This window comes from Ziziphus jujuba, chromosome 1 (assembly GCF_031755915.1).
Source record: "Ziziphus jujuba cultivar Dongzao chromosome 1, ASM3175591v1".
Classification (NCBI taxonomy): domain Eukaryota; kingdom Viridiplantae; phylum Streptophyta; class Magnoliopsida; order Rosales; family Rhamnaceae; genus Ziziphus; species Ziziphus jujuba.
This window is the reverse complement of record NC_083379.1, coordinates 41,978,892-42,001,061: the sequence shown is the minus strand read 5'-3', so window position 1 is coordinate 42,001,061 and position 22,170 is coordinate 41,978,892. Positions and strand designations below refer to the sequence as shown.

Here is a 22,170-nt window from a genome sequence, read left to right as displayed (position 1 = left end):
TAGCTTGTACTAATCTTCTCTCACACACACACACATATATATATATATACATTAAGCAAATCACATCTCTACCTTTGTTATTTGATTTAGTTTCCAATACCCATCTCCTCTCTTTCTCTCTCTCTCTCTCCCCCAAAAAGTTTAGGAGCCACGAGCGCAATCATTTTGCAAATAAGCACTACCCACTAAGAACACGCATTCTCTCTCTTTCTCGACAAATAAAACACATGTATCCGCATAAAAGATTTGACAACTGAAGTGAACCTAGCCCATATCATCATCTCTGCTGATCAAATTCATTTCTTGATATCTTATGCTAACAAGTTCCACACCTCAATCTTACAAATGTATTTTCTTTCAACTTCATTTTAATTAATACTCCTAAATTTGTTTCTTTTATATGTGTATATATATATATATATATATGTATTCAAATGATCATCTTCATTAAAGATTATCAAGTTTCTCTTATTAGAATTGTTTCAAAAACTAAAATTTATAAATGTATTTAGTATTTAAATGAGTCTACAAATAATTCACTTTGCTTTTAAAATTTTACTATATTAATAAATTAACTCATATAGTGCAATATTACATTTTTAATTCTTAACTTTTAAATTAATCCAAAGACTAAAAATATCTTCAATGGCAAATATGAATTGCTTTCTATGTAATATAGAAATTGATATTGTTTAAAATTTATGCATTTATATAGCATAAATGTATAGCCAATTTTAAAATCATTTTCCAATGCACAAAAATTATTTATAGCTGTTAATTAATTATATTTTTTTTATTGAAAAGTTTGATTTTTTAAAGAAAATTTTACATTTTAGGATACTTTATATTGTTTACAAAGCCTTTAGAAGTAGATACTCACATTGACAAAATTTAGATTGCATTATCTTACATTCATTGGAGAACAATTTTTTTAAAACACTATCCATATTCTGCATGCAGCATGTTTAGTTTGACAATTCATATTCTAAGTGGAGAAGCTCTAATAATAAAAGTGCTAATGGTTTTACCATATGATGTGCAATCATTCTCTTATCACCATATAATATACAATCATTCTTTTGTTGGAATATTTTGAAATGGTAAAATTTTTAGTATTAGCTTTTGAATTACTTAAAATGTTGAGATTTAAAAAAATATTTGTAAACTATATAAGTCTCATAAAATGTTAAAATTTTAAAATGACAAAGTAAACTATGTATAAACTCATATATATTTAATTTTAGTCTTTGAAAGAATGCAAAAATTGAGAAAGGGAATCATAATGGAAAATCATCATGAGGATCTTGACCTAAAAATTCCCATATATATATATATATATATATTTATATAGAAACGATATGATAAGTGACTGTGAAAGATAACTATTTACAATTATCATATTTGCATAATCTTCATGATCTGATAATTGTAGATGACTATCCCTTATAATCTCTCTTCATAAATCTTTTAACATATTAAAATTATATATGTATATCTATCTATATATATATCTATGTTTATATATGCCATTTAGGATATGCATATAGCATTTTGCTAAAGGAATACTAGGGAAAACAAAAAAAAAAAGTAGAAAAGGAAAAAGTAAAAAGATTTAATTAGATATGGAAAAGGATAGGATGAGTTGGATCCATCTCCTGTCTGAAATATTGATCTTGTGATAAAGAAAATTTATGAAAAGAAGTATATATAAGGATTGCATGTATATTTAAATAAAAAAAAATAAAAATAAAAATAACGACACGTATATGCTGCGAGTCGTGAGATCGTATACAATCATAACAGTGTTATGCAAATAGAGAAATTTTCTGCTCCTATCCCATCCATTACATATAATCAGTAGTCAATGTTCATATTACACATATATATATATATATATATATATATATTAATATATATTTATATATAGTATCTGGAAATCCCAAAAGACGATCTATATATGATCATCACAAGAACGACATAATTACATAGTGGGTAAATTATGTATGGATTCGCTGGTAATCAAACTGTTGGAACCTTGTGACAGGATATAGTCAGAAAGCAATAAGAGTGCCCACCATCGATCAGAATAACAATTAAGGTAAAATTATATGAACAAAACAATACAAAATCTACTAAAGCAAAGGTAAAATCGATTATAATATGAAAAGCAGTGTTTACCCATTAAACTGCATAATTATACTCCTTATATTCTATTGAAGTTAACTGTTTTATCTATGGCTAAAGTGAAGGTAATGTTTACCAAATCAGCTGCACAATTATATTCCTCATTTGCTACTGACAATATTGCCTGGTCTGTGATTATAAGAGGATACGCTAATCATCTTTAATTTGTAAAATATTCTGATCAAATTATTAAGTTTTTGTTACGTTTGCTTGTCCCTTTTTGTATGTCACCCATGTTTCAAATTTTCAATAACAAGCATTCTTCATTTTTATTTCCTATTTCCATAAATGTTATGACACCCCTTTTGCCTTATAGCAAGTGTGTTTTATATATTAATTCTTTTACAGTCCTACTGAATCTTTTTCTCTCCAATAATGGCTATGGTTCAACAATTGTTAAAAATGGTATGTGATCTATAATACTATGAAAATTGTTATATGTCATTATTGATGATCCATTACAATTGAATGTGTCTATATTAAAATTTTAGATTTTAAAAATAAAAAATAAATAAATGTAACCAATTAATGCAGATATTAAATCTATATGGTTGTTATTAAAGATAATTTTTAAAGATAACAAATTGCAAAACTCTAATATTATATATTATCAAAGAAACCCCTCAAGATTTTGCGATTTATCTTACTTCGGCATGATTTATATACACGACATATATGGACTGTAAAAAGAAAAGACAAGGGAAATGTTAAATCCACAAATACATAATGGGAAACTCTAGATGGCAGGTATCCAATATTCTTATATATGTGGGTAAGGAAAAAGACAAAATTCCTCTTTTAACAAATTCTATTTGAATTGAACATCACAGGGAAAATGGTGACAAAAAATTATCGAGTTTAACAGACACACAACTTTACATTTACATTTATGTGTGTATATATTACATATTTGTATACGCATGAAGGTGTGCAACACCTCGATCATATATATCTAAGCAATTAGTATTATGAGTTATAGTGAGCCGCAGAAGTTGACTGTGCAAGCAGGCAATTATAGTAGTTAATGATACAGTCGACACCAAACTCAGTGGTGTTCCAAATCCTCACATATGTTTCCCACCTCTCCTTCTATACAAAGTTGGAACTCCCATGTGCTTTGTCAAAAGGAAAGCCTTAATTAAAGGACTATTTATATATCTGCTTTGTCTCTAATCTGAATTATTTCAAAAGTACATATGTCCTCCTAATTACTTACGATTCATAATAGTTATTTAGTTTGATATATACTAAATTATGAACTATTGGATTTCCAACTGGCTAAATTTGTTAATATTAACTGGTAGATATCAGATCACTCTTCTCTGTTTGAGGAAATTAAGCATATACACATGCATATATGTATGTATGAGGAATTTACTGAAAGAAAAGAAAAAGAAAAAATAAACATTAAAAAAAAAAAAGCAAAAAGGTAGAACCATTTGGACCCATATCAATATTGGGTTTCACAAAAAATTTAAATTTGCAGAACACCCAATAAAAAAAAAAAAATTTGCAAAGAATGCAAGAAAAGGGGCAAAAAATTAAAGATAAATAATGTAGACCCTAATCAATATGGGGTTGAGTTATCAACATCTTGTATTTACGACCCTACCGATTAATAAATATGCTTATTATTATTGTGGTTAATTTTTAATTTATTTAATTTTTCTTTTCTTTCTTCTTTTTGGAGCAAAAGCAAGGATCTTATGTCAATTCATGTGATGAGGGGAAGAGGGCAAAGTGTGTAGAACGGGGAAGAATAAGAAAGAAAAGTTTAATTTCAATAATAATGGCCAAAAAAATTATAAAGATTGGATTCTAAAACAAAACGTAATAATAATATGCCACGGCACCATGTCGATCTGGAATTTTTGTTTCCAGCTTGGACATTTCATACACTGGCTCGCAAAATCCTTATAAAGAGTGTGTAAAAAAGAGACACAAACAGAAAAACTCTCCCTCTCTCTCTCTCTCTAACTCAATCATCTTCTTCTCTCTTCATCAGGCGTGGCCTCTGGCATTGATTACTCTTTCTCTCTGTAAAGCCATCATCAAAAACACCCCATCAAAGCCTCATGTCCCTGCCTTGTTTCTTTCTTCTTCTTTGTTTTCAAACAGTGAGAGCAACAAAAAGAAGATAACTCAACACTTCACTCTCTCTGTCCTTTCACATAATCATAATCCCTTTCTCTTTTTTTTTTTTTTTTTTTTTTTTTTTGCCTTTCTCTTTTTTTTACCTCACACAGCTTTTTTGCCACTCTCTGAGACATACATAATTGAATATCATTTGAAACCCACTGTTGCAAAACCACTTAGGTTTCTTTTTTTGTTTTTTTTTTCCCCTCTGCTATCCTATTTTTGTACTTTTGTAACTATATAAAAAAGAAGGAGCGGCAAAAAATATGGATAGATGGGATAGATCACTAGCAGCAGAAGATCATCGACGACGAAACCGCAGAGAAAACCCATCTTTCTCTTCCACTCTTCTCGACGCTATTTACCGCTCCATCGACGAAGGTGAAGGTGAAGGTGAAGGTGATTCCGGTGAACGAGACTTGATATTTTGCAGAGAAACCATGAGGAAGAAGCAGAGTGACGATTCAGAAATGGTGGATTTTCGAAGAGCGTGCATGATTGAAAAGTGGATGGAGAAGAAAGTCACCGAGAAAGTCGTCGTCCGTCGGAATTCCGTGCACAATCATGATTTCATGTTGCTCAATTCGAGCTCCAGCTCCTCGGATTCGAGCGGGTTTTCGTCTTCGGAGTCCGAATCCAAATCCAGATCTTCATCATCTTGCTCCTCCTACGGCTCAATCATGCAGCAGAGGCCCAAGCCCATTCGGACCAGCGTTTCGGGCCCGGAATTGGAGAAGTACGCGAGAAGTTACGATCATAATTCCGGTCAGAAACAAAAACAGAAGAACGAGAACGGCTTCATGAAAACGAAATCGAAAGCTTTGAAGATCTACGGAGACTTGAAGAAAGTGAAGCAGCCAATATCTCCAGGTGGTCGATTGGCGAGCTTTTTGAATTCACTTTTCACGGCCGGAAACACAAAGAAACCACCCAAGAAGAAGATTCACGACGATCTGGCCGCTTCTCAAATGAAATCGAAATCCACAAACACCTCGACATGTTCTTCCGCTTCGTCGTTCTCGAGGTCTTGCTTAACCAAAACGCCTTCTTCAAGAGGAACAAAAAGGTCGGTGAGGTTTTGTCCCGTGAGTGTGATAGTAGATGAGGATTGTCGTCCATGTGGGCATAAAAATTTGCATGAAGATATTCAACGACAACAACAACAACAACAACAAGAGGTCGTTGATTATAATCGTCGTCGAGTTCAAGAAGTAATTGCTAGAGACTTGTTGTTAAAGAGTTATAATCATCAGAAGAAGAACGATAACATGGTGGTTGAGTTGGATATGAGACATGTTCATCATAACGACAATGTGGTGATGTATGATAACGAAAACGACGACGATGATGATGATGATGATGATGCGGCGAGTTATTCAAGCTCTGATCTGTTTGAATTGGATAATCTTTCGGCTATTGGGATTGAAAGGTATAGCGAAGAATTGCCTGTGTATGAAACTACCCATTTCGATACTAATCGAGCCATTGCTAATGGTTTGATTTTGTAATTTCTTTCGTCATCATCCAAAAAAAAAAAAAAAAAAAAAAGAAGAAGAAATGGTAAAAATTTTATTAGCTTTTTTTTTTTTTTTTTTTTTTTTGAATTAATGGTTTGGGGGTTTACATTAGAGAATAATAATATATTTCTCTATTTTCTGTACTTTTGTGAATTATTTTACTTCTTTCTGATCTCTCTCTTTTAATTACTTTCTTTTAAGTGTATATTATTAATGTGTGTCTTTTATTTCAATTTTTATTTTTGGGTATTTAAAAAACAAGATCATATATAAAATATGAAAGCTGATCATTTTTTAATTTCTTAAATATAGATTTTTATGAGATTGCATTCGTATACATATATATTTATATCAACAATTGTACATGGAAAACAAAAAGTTAAAAGAGGGGAGGAAGAAGATGATGATCATGAAGAGATGAGGTTAAAGCAAAGGCAGATTTTCTACACTCTCATCCATGACAAAGAGAAGAGAGAGAAAGCTTTTGCTTTCCTTCTGATCATCACCATGTGGGGTCCTTCTTCTCTTCCTTCAACATAACACCATCTAATTCCTACATTATATAATATAGAAGAAGATATATGTTAGTAGTACTCAAAAAAAGTGGCTCTTATTAATCCTTTGGAGGTTTATTTTTCACATATAAGAGATTCTTTTTTAGCATACTTTTATAGAAAGTTGCCTACCGGAGAGAAGTTTTCCGGTGATGACGTTTCCGGGCAGTAAAAAGGAGATGAATTGATGAGGTTAATGGAAAGATAGAAGGTGATAGATGCATGGTCTCCAAAGCTGTGGACAAAAGGATCTAATCTTTGATCCTCTAAACCTTAGATGTCAAATTTGGTTGGCTTCTAAGCTAAGAGAATAGCTCAAAAAGTATTATTTCAATTTCATTTTTTATTTCTTTGGGATTATTTTAATTAATATGTATTTCCATATAACTTCATTTTCAAAGCAACCAATCAGTCTAAAGCTAATTCGTGGTATTCTCTTAGCTTTTTCTTTTTACTCCCTTGTCTTTCACAAATAAAAGTACAAAGAAAACAGTATACATTTTGGCAGTGAAATGAAAGCTTGTTTTCTTCCATGTGTATATATATATATATATATATATATAGAAAAACCATTGTTTTGAGTTTGAGACCAAAATTTAAATAAATTATACAACATCCTAAATTTTGCATTTTTCTTAATTTTTGCAGAAGTTTAATTTAATTTATGGCTGTTGATCATAGGGTCCCCACGATTGGTGCTAGCTTAGAACTTAAAAACTTTATTGGATCAAAATGCTAAATGTCAAAAAGAGAAAAACTTTAACAGTAGGGTTTTGAAACCAATTTTAGACTTAAAAATATCTTCAACTAAAATTTAAATATCAACCGGTAAGAGGAAAAAGTCATTAGGAAACGCAACTTTATAGGGAGTCACAACTTTTTTTTAAATTAAAATATATTAACACATGGAAAATATTTTGGAAGCTCTAATCATTTGGTTGTTGGGAATATGATCAAGGAAAGAACAAATTAGACAACTCATAAAACTATTAATCTAGATAGATCCAGAAATCAAATCAAACCTATATATTGAATATTTTGACGATTTTAAAGCTTATCTAGGCACGTACATATATAATTAATTCATCAATAATTTTTTCATTTATTTGTTCATAAAAAAAATTGCCGAAATTTACTTTTTAAGTTTTCTGTTTTAATAATTTATATTTTATTTTACTTTTTTTATAAGCTAGCACTAATTTTACAAGCTCCAAACCATAGGCAAACAACCTCTGTTGTTGGCAACTTTTAATTTGAAAAAGGTAGAATTTGTCGTCTCAACACAGTAAGTTTATTTGATTAATTTAACATATTGGTAACCAAAGTTAATATGATAGGATACAGCACAACCTAATTTCGTGTGCCTATGTACACATGGTATATTTAGTGTGTTAGATGTAGATCTCTCTCTCTCTCTCTCTCTCTCTCTCTCTCTCTCTCTCTCTCTCTATATATATATATATATATATATATATATATATATATTTGAAATGCTATATCTGTATATCTATACATATAAAAATTGAAAATAGAAAATAAAAACTTATGGATACAATTTAAAACAAAAATTATTATCAACAATAAATTCAAAAAACTATTATTGATAATTATTTTTTTATGTTTAGATCCGTGTATTAATATGGATATCCACACCACATTATAAAATGCCTATACATATATATGTATGCATCTAGATTCGATGGTAGTACGAAGAAATTTGTTCTTTAAATGTTCAAAAAATAACAACAACAATAACAACAACGGTTCTTTAAATCATTATTTTTTCACATGGATTCTTGACACCAACCATCGGCTAGATGTGAGTCATATAAATATACATATTTGACTATTATTGTTATTATGTTTAAAACTGTTGGAAGAAACGAATTAGTCATTTCAAAGACTTAAGAGGACCACTAAATCATAACAGTGTGATATGGTAATTAAATTATGATAACCAATATTCCTAACTAAATTATTTAAGCCAACAATTTTTAAAGTTAGCTTGGACTGTAGGAAAAGAAAAGGCTAACCTAGGGTCAAAAGTGTTTATAGGCTCAAAATGGCTATAGATCCAAAAAATTAATTAAAACAGTACTGTATGGGACCAGAATATTTAAATTAAAATATATTAATATTAAGAAGCAACTTAGTCAAGGCCAAATTGCCATGCACTCCCCAAAAATGATTGCCTTTAAAATCGCTACTTTTTCTTCAATTGGGTTTTTCTTACACAAATTTGAACAACCAAACAAATAGACTGATAAAGATCGATTTATCTAAGATTTGCTATGCAAAAACCCCAATTAATGGGATCATTTAATTCTTAGTAATAAATTAATGGATCCCCAATTAATGGGATCATTTAATTTTTAGTAATAAATTAATGGATCGTTTTATGGGCAAAAGAATATCATCTACTGCCATGTGGTTGGTGAAGTGGGAGAAGTTGACAACCATGATTTCCAATACAACGGCTAGTGGGTGTGAGACCACCTACCCAATCCATAGCTACCGTTGACACTTTTAATCTCACAATAAAACTCTAATCATCACTCTAATTATATTACCCTCCCCGCGTAATCACAAACTTTTTGCTTGGTCTGCCTCATTAATTTGTACCATCAATCAATAATCCATATGATAAAAAGGTCTAGCTAAAATTTGCTTACAGTGTCTGTTAATTTGTTTCTATATATCATCTGTGAGCTTTGGAACATGCATCTTAATTGTCAGAATTGTCCTTTTCTTTTAAATAATATTCATGCTTTTAAGCATTATTTTAAAACAAGTCATTTCAATGGAGATTTTGTGTGTGCCTTAATTGCTATATAAAACATAATTAATTTAAGAACAGACAATTTGGTAGATATATTACATATATAATCTTAAATATATATCCCAAACAAAAAACACTCACAATCTTTTTTCAATCTTTTTTCAACCACTACAACTTATATTAATTTTGATTGAAATTGAAAAACGAAGCAAATTACCGGAATCTTATGAATAATAATACTTGGAAAGAAACTATTGAAACTGGATATGGTCGATTTGAAAGCATATATTATAACTATAATTACAAAAACCAAAATGAATATGTTTCCAAATAATAAAGACGAGTTGTTGCTGTCAAAGAAGGCTTAGTTATAATACGTAACTGTGTGGGCGAGCCTTGGTTGGGCATGTCACTCAACAACCACGCAGATAGCACTGGCATTGACATAGCTGAAAGGAGAAGAAAGAAAGAAAAGAGCAGTTTGAAATTTGTGTTGGATTTATTGTAAATATGTTGTGGCTATTACGTAGTAGGACCCGTTAGGGGTTCGAGCCTACACCATAAATGGTTTGGTCATTGACTCATTGGCAAGGCCATGTCCATTTATCAGGGTGCAAAGCTGGGTCACACACGTTGTACTAATTTTTATGTGTGTCTGTCCATAGAGTGTAGAGATAATGGACCTGAGCCTCAGATTTTGGTTTATGCGTGTTTATCCACAAGTTTTTGCCAAATGATTATATTTTTCTCAATAATTTGAGGGGCAAAATAGCCAGCCATAGCAACTCATAAAATCTAAGAGATTTTGGTTTGTTAAGTTTGTTTTTTCTACATGCATGGATTTTAAAAAGCTATTTTTCCTTTTTCCTTTTTTTTTTTTTTTTTTAAATTGAAGTGGGAAAGAGCAAAGTATCCATGTAATTTAACTTTTTTTTCTTATTTAAACTACATAGTAAAAATAATAAATAATCATATCTTAACATATATAAATATATGTATATTGGATGTGAGCATTCCAACTTACAATCATTTTATGAGAAAAGCTAACTGTTCCAGTAAAGACTGTCTCAACATATTGAAAAGATAAAAACATCATATGTTAATTTAGAGGTAGAAATTCTATACACAGCTTGATATCAAAATTGAACAATAAATATATGATCATTATTTTCCAAATTGTCCTCTTAAAAATAATAAAAATCAAGAAATATTTATAGTCTTCCAACAGGACACGAAACCAAATAAAAAAGAAGTAATTTTTTTATTAAAAGAAAGTTGAACAAAGAATAACATTTACATTTATGCTATTTTTCAATTAAATTGAGTGAAATTTTCCTTTGCCTTTTAAGTTCAAACTAGAGAATATTTCCACAACTTGAAAAGAAGAGGAGGAAAAAGTAAAAAGAAAAAAATAAGAAAACCAAAAAAAAAAAAAAAAAGAATGAAGGAAGAAAGTGGGCCCATAGTGTCGTGAGACCAAGAAAACAGAGGCATGAGAGGTAGCCATGCGTGCTACAGAAGTGGTAGTAACACATTTGGGAAGGCAGGGAACAGTGACTTTATACACCGCACGTGATGGGGTGGGCCATCATGTCGGAGAGCTGTCGCGCATGCACACGTGTGGCTCCTCCTACACAGATCCCCATAAGATCCGCTGTCACACACACACACACACACACACACACACACACACACACACACACACAAAACACACCAAAATATCGTTCTCTCTGTTTTTTCATTCGAACACCCTTCTCTTTGATTACCTTTGCCCCCCTTTACTGCCTTGCACAGGATCACCACCACTTATCTTCTGACACCTGTACTGCTCCGTTACTTTGTGATACGTCACCACTACTTCATAAAAGTACTAAACTCACCCTGGACCACCAATGGGAAATCATCTTTTTGAGATGGTTAATTTTGGAATTGAGAGAAAGAGAGGGAGACAAGGCAGCTTTAGTAAAAGAAAAGAAAAGAAGATGTTGTTATTGTTGTTGTATGTGTATGTGTGTGAATGTGTGTGGGTGTGTAAAAAAGAGAAAGTGGTAAGAGTATATTTTTATTTTTTTTGGTGATCCCAAGAGGATTGCTTATTGTGAAACTGTTTTGAACAGGTTGCAGCTTTTCTTTTTGTGTTTGGAATGAGGGGGAAAAGAAGAGAGAGAGAGAAATATGTAAAATGGATAAATATGAAATAAAGGCACATGTGATACTCTATGAATCTTTTTACTGTTCTAGGTAACCAATTAAAGAGAGCTTGCCTTTTTTCCCTTCTTGCACTCTTTTTTCTTTGGGCGGTGGTTTGGGGTTCTGGGGTCTTAGAAACTACAAATTTAGGTACTGGGCAATGTTACATGAGAGTGATAGAGATTTTAAACTTTGTACCTTTATGACTAAACTAGAAGTAGCAAACCAAATTGAATTGTTGATAAATGGTTTTAGTGTTTTCAGGACTATTTTTGATTCTATGATGGAATAGCTATGTGGGATTTACATACTACTTTGTGACTATAGTTTGGTCATTAGTTTAATTATGGAGTGTTTTAATTTCCTAGCTATAATGTGCATGAAGTGCTTCCCTCTTTCTTTTCATCTTTGACAAGAAAAGACAATGACAGCTTCATATTTTCATGCAAAGAAAGTTTTGATTCACTCACCCCAATGATGAAGCAATTTTAAGTTTTTTCATGGGATCTGACAAAAGTTAAATCACCTACAATTGATAATGTAAAAAAAAAACAGTGTCAGCCAGTAATTTTCAGCAGAGGCATTCTATGAGAATTGAATTTAAAAATAAAAAATAAAAAACAACTCAGTTTGAGATTGTGATATTGATAGTAATTGGCTTAGAGTTTGTGCACTTATTTGGAAATAAATAAATAAAAATGCCACCAAAGAATGCTATGTCACGCCTACTATGGCTTTTAACAAGAATCTAATAGAATCGTAAGTTTTCATGAACGTTGACAAGAGAAGCTATAGTGGGGGAAAGCATATTAATTTATTTCAAAGGGAGATCATTATTTGTGGTGGCTAATGAATTGGTGGTTGTGCCCCCACACCCTTTGGCCCTTTTCCGCACATGTACACCTTGTGCTTGTTGTATGTGACATTGTAATCTCAAGCCAATTTCACCAATGGTGTACCTATATCTGTCTGCCTTGGAAAAAACACATAGCCTTGGAATCTAATGTCATTATCATTTCATACTTAAGACTTATCTGGCTCTTGGATTTTCAAAACCAAAACGAGTATGTAAAATTTCATCTTTTTTGAGTTTTCTTGAAGAAATTTGGTTCTTTGAATTAACCCCTTTTTTGTTTGTTGTGGTGGTGAATTTGAAAGGTAGATTTCGTATGTTGTAGTACTAATTTGGTCTTTTTAGGTAATCAAATCATGGAATTCATTGTCAAACTTAAAGTTTGGATTCCATTTCAAACCAATATATCTAACCAAATTAAACAGTATATATAATAGTTCAAACGAAGCAGAGCCATTAGAATAGTGTGGACCTAACATTTATAGTTGAAGTTGAAATAAATTTGTAATATTGTAAAATGAAAGCAACGTACTGAAACTGCTTGAATGTCAATCGATTTCATATATATATATATCATGTTGTCCTTTCTTAGCTACTTGATTGAGACAACAACTAGTGAGCTTTGAATGTTGAAAACGAACCACTAGTAGAGGTAATAATACTACTCCTGCCTTAAATATTTGGGGAAATTTAGGATATTATTCACTCAACATGTGTATGGAATTTGCTCTTTTTCTTTAATTGCTAATCTATGTTAGTGGTTTCTATATCATGCTTCTGTATATTCTAAAAAACAGACATAAAAGCAATTAGGAATGAGTCGCAGTTGCGTGGATAGTGTAGTTCTGGAACTGATTTTCAGGCATGAGACTGTAAAAGCCAACAGTATGTGTAGTCAAATCTACTGTCAGCTGCTAAACCTTAATCCATTGCTAATAGTACCAAAGTGAGGAGAAAAATTGATTCAAGACGAGACCCATCTTCTGTTTGACAATGATTTACATTTTTACGCAGACTTTAATACTAAACCAGGCCGCAATATGATGTGAAGGGCACAGCTTTCATTTGGCTGTGATGCAGCAATTTCAATGTGGGACAAAAGCAAAAAAAACTTATTACTTGCTTTCATTGCTTGATCTTCAACACAAAATTTAAGAAATGGTAATTTGGAAAATATTTTTGGCTGCTTTGAATGTATAATTAATAACCTTTTGGTGAATCAAACAGTTTCTTCTAAGCTAAGTTAAGAGCGTTTTCTATTAGGGATTACTATTAAATGGAACGTGTTTGAAATAAAACAGAGAGAGGAGTCCCATATGGGTATTTCAGCCCAAATTGCCTACCAAAATATCCCCCCCAAAAAAAAAAAAAAAAAAAAAGTGTCTACTAGTACAAGCCCAAGATATCCGGCAGGCCATGTACATGTAGTCGATATATATGAAGAGTACTGATTTCAAGGAATGCATATCAATATGTCCAAAGGCACGTACCTGGAAGCAAAGCAGGGTTGTATTTATGAACAACATCTTGCTGGTTTAGTTATAAAAAATTGTTTTCTTCTTTTCTTTATTTTGTTTTTTTCACTACCACTCTAGGCGTTTTTGCCAAGATCAAGCATATTTGTAATGCTCATTGTTGATCCTAAGCATTAGTTTATCCTATTATGCATTTGATCAGTATTTTTTACTTAATGAATTAGCAGCAAATTAATAAATCTAGAACTGTTCAACTAAACATTGTAAAGAATTTTGGACGAACTAGAGATAAGTTAATCATAGAACGTCTGTAATTTTGTTAGGAAAACAAAACCAAAGAGACATGAATTTTTCTAGTTGCCTTTGCTTGTTCAACATGAAGATGAACGCATATGCTGATGTGTGTTGAAGCATATTAAATAGCACATTCTTGTTTGATCTGTGAATTTACAGAGTTAAAATTAACATCTCTATTTGACTAATCCATGGAAAACAAAATGAAAGAGAAATAAATTAAAGAAATCTGAAACATGAAGATGAACACTTTGTTGTAGTAGTAGTAGTAGTAGTTCCGAAAGCATTTAGATAATCTGAAGGGGTTAAGAGGTTGAGATGGCTCTGGTTGAGGTACCAATATCTACAGATACCTCGTGGGAATTATTTCCCGGTGTCGTTTCACCCCCACAACGCGAATAAGAAGCCTGTGGATTGACAGGACATCTGCAGAGGGGGCAACATTCAGAATGAGAATAGAGCCACTTATCAATGCAATCTGCATGGAATGTGTGGTGGCATTGTGGAAACTGTCTCACCAACTCTCCATCTTCAAATACTCTCAGGCACACTACACAAACAGTTGATCCGCCACTGTTTTCTTCTAGATCATCATCAGCATAATTTCCATTACCATTTTCTTTCTTTAGAATATTGAATGTGTTCAAGAATGGCTTCCACCTCATGGAAGGAAAGTATTTTTCCATCTTGGCTTCCTCTAGATTACCATTTCCTTCACCAACAGACAAGACGTGCTGACGATAAGCATACCAAGCAATTATGCAAAATATGTATATTGCTACTGCAATGATCAATACACCAATTACCACAATGCCAGAGAATAAATCCATAGGGGGCATGATTTCTTTCTCATATATATATATATATATATATATGTCCAAATCAAGGAATTTGAGGTTTTATATATATACAAAAACAAACTTCACATCCGATTATCACAAGATATGTTGATTCCAAATGATCAGATGGACTCGAAAATGAAAAGGGTTGGAGAGTTTGTTGGAGTTTACCATAATGGTTATTGCGTAAAATTAATATTGAGTCATCATTTTGGGTTTTATGATTCATGTTGTAGCCAGAAAGAATCTGTGAACTGCATGAACAAGAATTTTATTGAGATAGTCGGGTTACAATGTGCGCGATGTCCTCAAGGTTTGGTATAGCGTAGGAGGACCATGTTTCGGTTTTTTTTAATTTTAATTTTAATATATATATACATATATATATAGAGAGAGAGAAAGCTTTTATACGCGGACTATCCTCACCGTATATATATATATATATATATATCTGAAACTACAGTATAGTGGCGGCGACAACTAAGTCAAAGATTGTATGAATTTCTATCTTCTTCTCCCTATATACAACTAAATGAATTATCTTGTTTGAACCTCACAAAATGACAAGCTACAACTTGCAAGCAACAAGGCCTAAACTTATATTCAAGTAGGAGTCTGCTAAGTTTCTTACCAGCTGTGAATGACGTGCTTTTTATTTGCTAATATTTGCAGGCTCAAAAATTGCCTTTTAATTACTTGATAGGATTAGGAACTACCTCTCGAGGCAAAAATAAAATAAAATGAAAAAGCAGCTTTACCTGACCACTATAAAGTAAAGCTATGCCCCACATCCCACCCATTTTATTGAACCTTCCTTGATCCTTATATTAGCATAACAGAGACAGAGACAGAGACAGAGACAGAGACCCAGAGAGGTATGATGTACATGCAAATAATTCTTTGTCTTTCTTGGGTTGGCTTGGGTTTATCAAGAGGGTTAATATATTTTAATTAGTACCATGTTCATTTTGGTGTCTTTCTTTCTTCGTTTCTAAATAAAAAATGAATGAAATTCATGTCAACCAAATTTCTATCCTCATCATCCAAACCGAATCCACATTACAGACAGCCAGATGCCATCAACCACTACCTCCACATCAGCAAGTCTATTGGCCAACTGAAACAAACCCATTCTCTCTTACTCAAAACCTCAACAAATTCCCTACACTATGATCATCTCTTGGCTCGGTTGCTCAGACGATTAGTGCAATTCCCTGATGACAATCTCTGCTATGCCCGAAACCTGTTCGATCAAATTCGCGACCGCAGAAACGAGTTCCTTTGGACCTCCCTTGTACGCTCCCATGTTCTCCACGGACGTTTCAGACAGTCCATCAGTTTATATGCTAAGATGCACCGGGAAGGCATTTCACCATCTGGGTTTACCTTTTCTTCGGTGCTCAACGCCTGTGCTCGCATACCAGCGATCCTTGAAGGAAGACAAGTCAACGTAACAGTTGTAAAATCAGGTTTGTTGGGAAATAAAGTTGTGCAGACTGCGCTTCTTGATATGTATGCAAAATGCGGATGTGTGAGAGACGCGAGAGATGTCTTTGATGGGATGGTTGATAAAGACGTGGTTGTTTGGACGGCCATGATTTATGGGTATACCAAGATGGGTATGATGGATGATGCTAGGTGGTTGTTTGACAACATGGGGACGAGAAATGCAATTTCTTGGACCACCATGGTTGCTGGGTACGCAAATAAGGGTGACATGAAAGCGGCAAAAGAATTATATGAATTAATGACAGAAAAAAACTCGGTTTTATGTGTTGCCATGATCGCAGGCTATGGGAAATGTGGGAATGTGGAAGAGGCCCGGATGGTTTTTGATGAAGTACCAGAGCATGATGCATCATGTTGGGCAGCAATGGTGGTTTGCTATGCCCAAAATGGGTATGCAAAAGAAGCCATTGAAACTTACGAGAAAATGAGGAAAGAAAACATAGCAGTCAATGAGGTGGCAATAGTGGGAGCTCTCTCAGCTTGTATACAACTCGGGGATGTTGAAATGGCAACCAAATTAGCAAAGCATGTGGATGAAGGTTGCTGTGGTGATTTCTTTTAGTATATGTTCTTATGGTGTTTCTCTGTTCTGTATGTTGGTCCTATTATGTTTCCATGTTTTAAAATCTTATCAGCGTCTTTTTCTCATTTGCTACATACTACTTTTTCAGAACGAACACTTGTTGTATCCAATGCTCTAATCCACATGCATTCAACATGTGGTAACTTAGACCAAGCAAGAAAAGAATTTGACAGAATGAGTTACAGAGATGTCATATCTTATACAACATTGATAATAGCTCTTGCTGATCATGGAAAGGCAAAGGAGGCACTGGAACTTTTCTCAAAGATGCATAGAGAAGAAATAGCCCCCAACCAGGTTACATTCATTGGCGTCCTCAATGCATGTAGCCATGCTGGAATGATTGAGGAAGGGTGCCGATATTTTGAGCTAATGATTCATGTTTTCGGAATTGAACCGCTAAATGAGCATTATGCTTGCATGGTTGACCTTCTTGGAAGGGCAGGGCTAGTTGAAAAAGCATACAATCTTATAATGGAAAATGAGGATGCTGCTGATGCCAAGTTATGGGGTTCTTTATTGGCAGCTTGTAAGGTTCACGGTAATGCTGAATTGGGTGAAATTGCAGCTATGCATCTTTTTAAGATAGAGCCTGAGAATACAGGGAATTACGTGCTTTTAGCAAGCATATATGCAGAAATGAATAAATGGGATGATGCTAAAAGAGTGAGGAAGATGATGAGTGAAAGAGGTATAAGAAAATCCCCTGGACGTAGCTGGATTTAGAGGCAGAGATAAATGAAGGTGGATTATTTCACTTGCTTCACCTTCAATGGGACGATGAGAAAAGGGCATGCTTGTCTCTGTAAACATCGTATTATTTTATGAAAGCAAATTATAAATTTATTTTTTCATTCTATTTGTATATAAAAATCACATCTTGCTATCATTTGGAAAGTTGAGAGAGCCTCCAGACAGAAGTAGGAGGTCTTTAGGGTGTATCAAAGTTCCTTACCAATCTTCAGCAGATATATTTTTTATCCTGTACCAGAGCATCATATAAAGCATCATTACTAATTAATACGGTATATTGGAATTTCCAGAACAAAAAGCAGAACCGAGTGGTTTTAGAACATCAATCTCGACTCTAAAGCAAGTTCAGAAAAATTCCCAAAGGAAGAATAAACAAATATGAAATACATTTATATTATTTAATCTGTCCTCTTCGCAAAACCAGAGATTGCAGTAGGCTACATCTCAAAGTTCAAATGACTCCCCGTAAATAAATACTAGAGATTACAACAATTGGACACGAGAATTCTACCTTTCTCTCAGGCTGATTGAAGTGGGAAGGGAACTAAACCAAATCGATATTCTATACTATTCCCTAATGGATCAATCCTCAATGCAGCTTCAAATTTTAAGCTTGTGTTTGCATGGTAAAGCCTGTTAATTTTAAGCTTGTGTTTGCATGGTAAAGCCTGTTAATAATATTATGTCTTCAATGGAGCCTTCTTCTCTCTGTCAGATATTCGAGCAGGAGCATTTGAATGAGACTTGAATCGACCCCTTCCTCCCTCTTCCCTTTCCTGGAAATGCAAAACAAATACATTTAGACGTTTATGAAAAAATACACCTTCAAATTGGTTGGAAGGAAAGTACAACCAGAAATCCAAAAAATCTGGAATTGAAACGATCATAAGACCTGGAATTCTTTCCACTGTTAAAAAGATCTAGAAAGAATCATTTATGAAATGATGATGAAACAGCAGCTATGCAGACTTTTCATGTACAACTTCCTTTACATTTTCTTCTTTTCTTTTCTTAAAAAAGGGAGATTTAAATTTTTACCTTTTTCTTAACAACCTGAACCACATCCTCATCATGAAGAAGATGACCAAGGCCACAATGCTGAGGGTAGTGCCGAGCACTTGTACCCCACACTAGCACGTACTTGACATCCTTCACTAAACTCCTGTGTATGTGGTTACAGAAATCCTCAACCGTGCAGCCTCCTCTGTCCTATAAAGAGAAGCCAAGAGGAATTATATTTTATTGATCAAGGAGGGGGGGGAAAAAAAAAGAAAAAAAAGAAAAGAAGGTAGAATATGGATAGAACCAGGCAGTTTAAAGCACAAACTGATCTGGAGTAATAATATATCAGAATAAGCAACATACAGCAGATAGAACTACAGGATCAGTGAAATCAGGTTGCTGGCCTTGTGGCTTGGTATAAACTCTAACAAGCCCCATTTCCTCCCACATCTTTGCAAGCAATCTATCTAAATTCAGCTGTTTAGGAAACATGATAAATCAATATTTATGTACCTCAAACCATTCAAATTAATGCATAATAATACACGTTGAATAAAATTTGATGGAAAGAAAGCAACATTAGATACTGTACTTGTTATCCATCATTGACAACTGGCCAAATGCTTAGCAACATTTGAAGGTTGCTCCAAGGGTCATAATATACAAGAATTTACCCATGATTCTCCATTCAAATTAAGCAAAATGAAGGATAGAACTTGCCTTCAGGTTACAGCTAATGACAACGGAAGTAGGTTGCCGAGCCAATTTATCCACATCATCAATACCAATAACATCTATCTTGTTGTACACATATATACACTTCATGTATTTACGGTTTCCCTCAATGACATCAATAAGATCATCTACTGTAGCATCCTCACGAAATAACACCTGCAAAAAATTGTTTATCAGATAGTATGAATTTACAGTTAACAGAACAGGGCTAAGCAACTTATTCTTCTACATGTTATTAATGGAATTCATAGGTTCCCATCTATCAACCATTTCTTAAGTCATGACAGTGAACATAAAGGTATTTTCATAACCAAGTAGTTTTATGACCTGGCTAAGCAATATGGCTTAGTTTTATTTTATATTCCTGTAAATTTTTAAGGAAGTTGTTCTCTTTATCACCATGGGTTGTACATGATTAACTAAAAAGTATCAGTACTTAATGCTCATTGTGCTAAAGCAGAACATTAACTAACATAGATTGAAATCTAAGTACCTCTGCATTGTGAATTTTGTATTCATGTAGAATTTGATAACAGAGTTTTTCATCCACATGAGTTAAAGGAATAGTGCTGTTGAACGAAATACCCCCAGTTTTTTTCTTTTTGAAGTATATCTGCGAAAAAACAATGACAAAAATCCAGTTAAGGACCAAAGAGCCTATGAAACAACAGAGATACACAAACAGAGCAACCAATAAAGAAAGTTTTGGCGAATCACACATCAATAAATATCAATTAACAAACATACTTGAGGTGGTCTTTTGTTTAGGCGCAAGCCCACAGCTTCCAGCTCCCTCGTCAATATTTGCCGATGACCCTCACTCTAATACAGTTTACAAAAAATTGAGTAAAACAAGATTTTTAGATTAAACCAATCAACAGAAAACAAAATGGAAGACTGCAAAAACTATTAATAGCTCATGAGAAAGACAACAACAAGAAATGAGCAACAACACTCCATTGCATGATAGGTACTTACTTTTGAGGCATCAAGAACCATCAAAACAATGTCAGAAGACTTGGAAACAGCAATAACCTGAGTGAAACATAGTGTTGTCAAATTCTTGTTGATAATATTTGCAAGATTAGTCTGATGACCATGTACTATCACCAACTTGCAAGTCAACAAGCAGTCAGAAATTCACCTGCCTCCCGCGTCCCTTGCCTTCAGAAGCACCTTCAATAATCCCAGGAAGATCAAGCAGTTGAATTTTTGTATCGTTGTAGTGTATAATCCCAGGAATGCAAGTAAGAGTTGTGAACTCATAAGATGCAGCTTCTGAATGAGTGCCCGTTAACATTGTCAAAAGCGTGGATTTCCCGACACTGCAATCAAAAGCATGCATAGACCAGCATATTATTGTAAACATGTACGCAAAGAGAATACATTCCAATATTTTGTCACACACACACATACACGGGTTCACATTGATTTTGTGAAAACTAACAAGGCAAAAAGTTTGGTCATTTTTTTAACTCATCTAGTCAGATTATTAAATAAAGAGATATATCAAACATGTTTGGATCATAAAGATGGCAAGCGAACCTTGGAAATCCTATTAATGCAACACGTCCGTGGCCATATTTTGTTACTTCAAAACCGTCTCCACCTCCACTTGAACCCTGAATCATAGTTTTATACATCAAAATTCCATAAATCAAACTAAAAATATATACGTAACAATTTATACAAACGAATTATAGATATAATATAAATACACATAAATAGGGAGCAATTAAATATAGCAGAGGAGTAAAGTGTCATACTTTTGGAGGCTCCAATAACTGAGTCCTCAGCTTTGCTATCTTTGCCTTGAGCTGACCAAGATGATACTCTTAATTTTTTTATTTATTTTTTTTCAATCATTAGAGAACAAAATAATCAGGTACAATCCAATCCATAAAATAGCTTTAATAAAGAAATATTGAATTAGAGGACCAAAAGTAATTGATAAAAGCTAAAAGGACCTGTGGCTTTGTTTTTCTGAGTCCGAGCCATCTCGGCCTCAATTTCTTTGATCTTTTCTATAATCCCCATTTTTGTCCTTTTATTTTCAGTTTCTATAAAATAAACAAAAAAAGAAGGTGAGTTTAGTTTCTGTGCAAACAAGAAACAACATCAGAGAGGAATAATAAAGCGAATCGGAAATGGCGAAAATCGCATTGGTTGGTGCTCACCGTGACTGAGTTGGCAACGATCTGGGAAGCAGAACGCAGAGAGAGACAGACAGAGCGAGAAAGAAAGAGAGAGGGAGTGGAGTAATGGACCTTAGGGCTCACAAAAAGAGAGAGAAAAAGAGGACTTGTTTTTTTAATCGGCCCAATCGACGACAACAGATCCACTTCATTTCGCTTGATGTTCTTTGGGCTTTAAGCCTGGTGGATTAAGCTTAGCAACATTTTTATGGTTTTTTCTTCTTTAATTTTTTTGTTTTCTTTTTTTTTTTTTTTTAAAAAAAAAACAATAAATCAATCAATTTTTTTGGGTTACCATAGATTTAGATATCAAAGAAATCGATGAGGGCTTTTGAATGTAAAATTATTTATCATTCAGCAAACAAATTGTAAAATTATTTATCATATTGATAAATGTAATAAATAAATAAACATCAAAAGAAATTATGGCGAGGTTAATGGTTCCCACAGTTACTTCTTCGTTGATGCCACCGAATTCCTTTGGTTGTTGATCGGCTTATGCGCCGCCATCTTACGTTGATTTAATGAGATCTTATTTATTTTTCATTCTTTTTAGCCCTTTTTTTTTTGAA

The 22,170-nt window shown here is 33.2% G+C and overlaps 3 protein-coding genes across 4 annotated transcripts; 2 read left to right on the top strand and 1 right to left on the bottom strand.

The window, feature by feature from the left end:
* The first annotated feature begins 4,052 nt into the window (after window positions 1–4,052).
* On the top strand, window positions 4,053–5,980 carry LOC107403389 (protein BIG GRAIN 1-like A). The gene has a single exon (XM_016010272.4). The coding sequence runs from the start codon at window positions 4,587–4,589 to the stop codon at window positions 5,826–5,828; it is 1,242 nt and encodes a 413-aa protein (XP_015865758.3). The 5' UTR covers window positions 4,053–4,586; the 3' UTR covers window positions 5,829–5,980.
* A 9,320-nt stretch (window positions 5,981–15,300) lies between these two features.
* On the top strand, window positions 15,301–17,896 carry LOC107403449 (putative pentatricopeptide repeat-containing protein At5g37570). 2 transcript variants are annotated; one of them, XM_016010343.4, is made up of 2 exons: window positions 15,301–16,869; window positions 17,002–17,896. In XM_016010343.4, the coding sequence occupies exons 1-2, from the start codon at window positions 15,828–15,830 to the stop codon at window positions 17,637–17,639; spliced, it is 1,680 nt and encodes a 559-aa protein (XP_015865829.1). In that variant the 5' UTR covers window positions 15,301–15,827; the 3' UTR covers window positions 17,640–17,896. The 2 variants fall into 2 exon arrangements, with proteins under 2 accessions (XP_015865829.1, XP_015865825.1); XM_016010339.4 differs by having other exon boundaries at window positions 15,303–16,878.
* Window positions 17,897–18,035: 139 nt separating this feature from the next.
* Window positions 18,036–21,739, bottom strand: LOC107403430 (developmentally-regulated G-protein 2). The gene is made up of 12 exons (XM_016010318.4): window positions 21,581–21,739; window positions 21,371–21,463; window positions 21,170–21,237; window positions 20,949–21,025; window positions 20,548–20,728; window positions 20,382–20,438; window positions 20,151–20,225; window positions 19,897–20,016; window positions 19,389–19,559; window positions 19,032–19,145; window positions 18,705–18,875; window positions 18,036–18,442 (listed from the first exon to the last, which is right to left on the bottom strand). Exons 2-12 carry the CDS (start codon window positions 21,438–21,440, stop codon window positions 18,347–18,349), a joined length of 1,200 nt encoding a protein of 399 aa, XP_015865804.1. The 5' UTR covers window positions 21,441–21,463; window positions 21,581–21,739; the 3' UTR covers window positions 18,036–18,346.
* Between the last annotated feature and the right edge of the window lie 431 nt (window positions 21,740–22,170).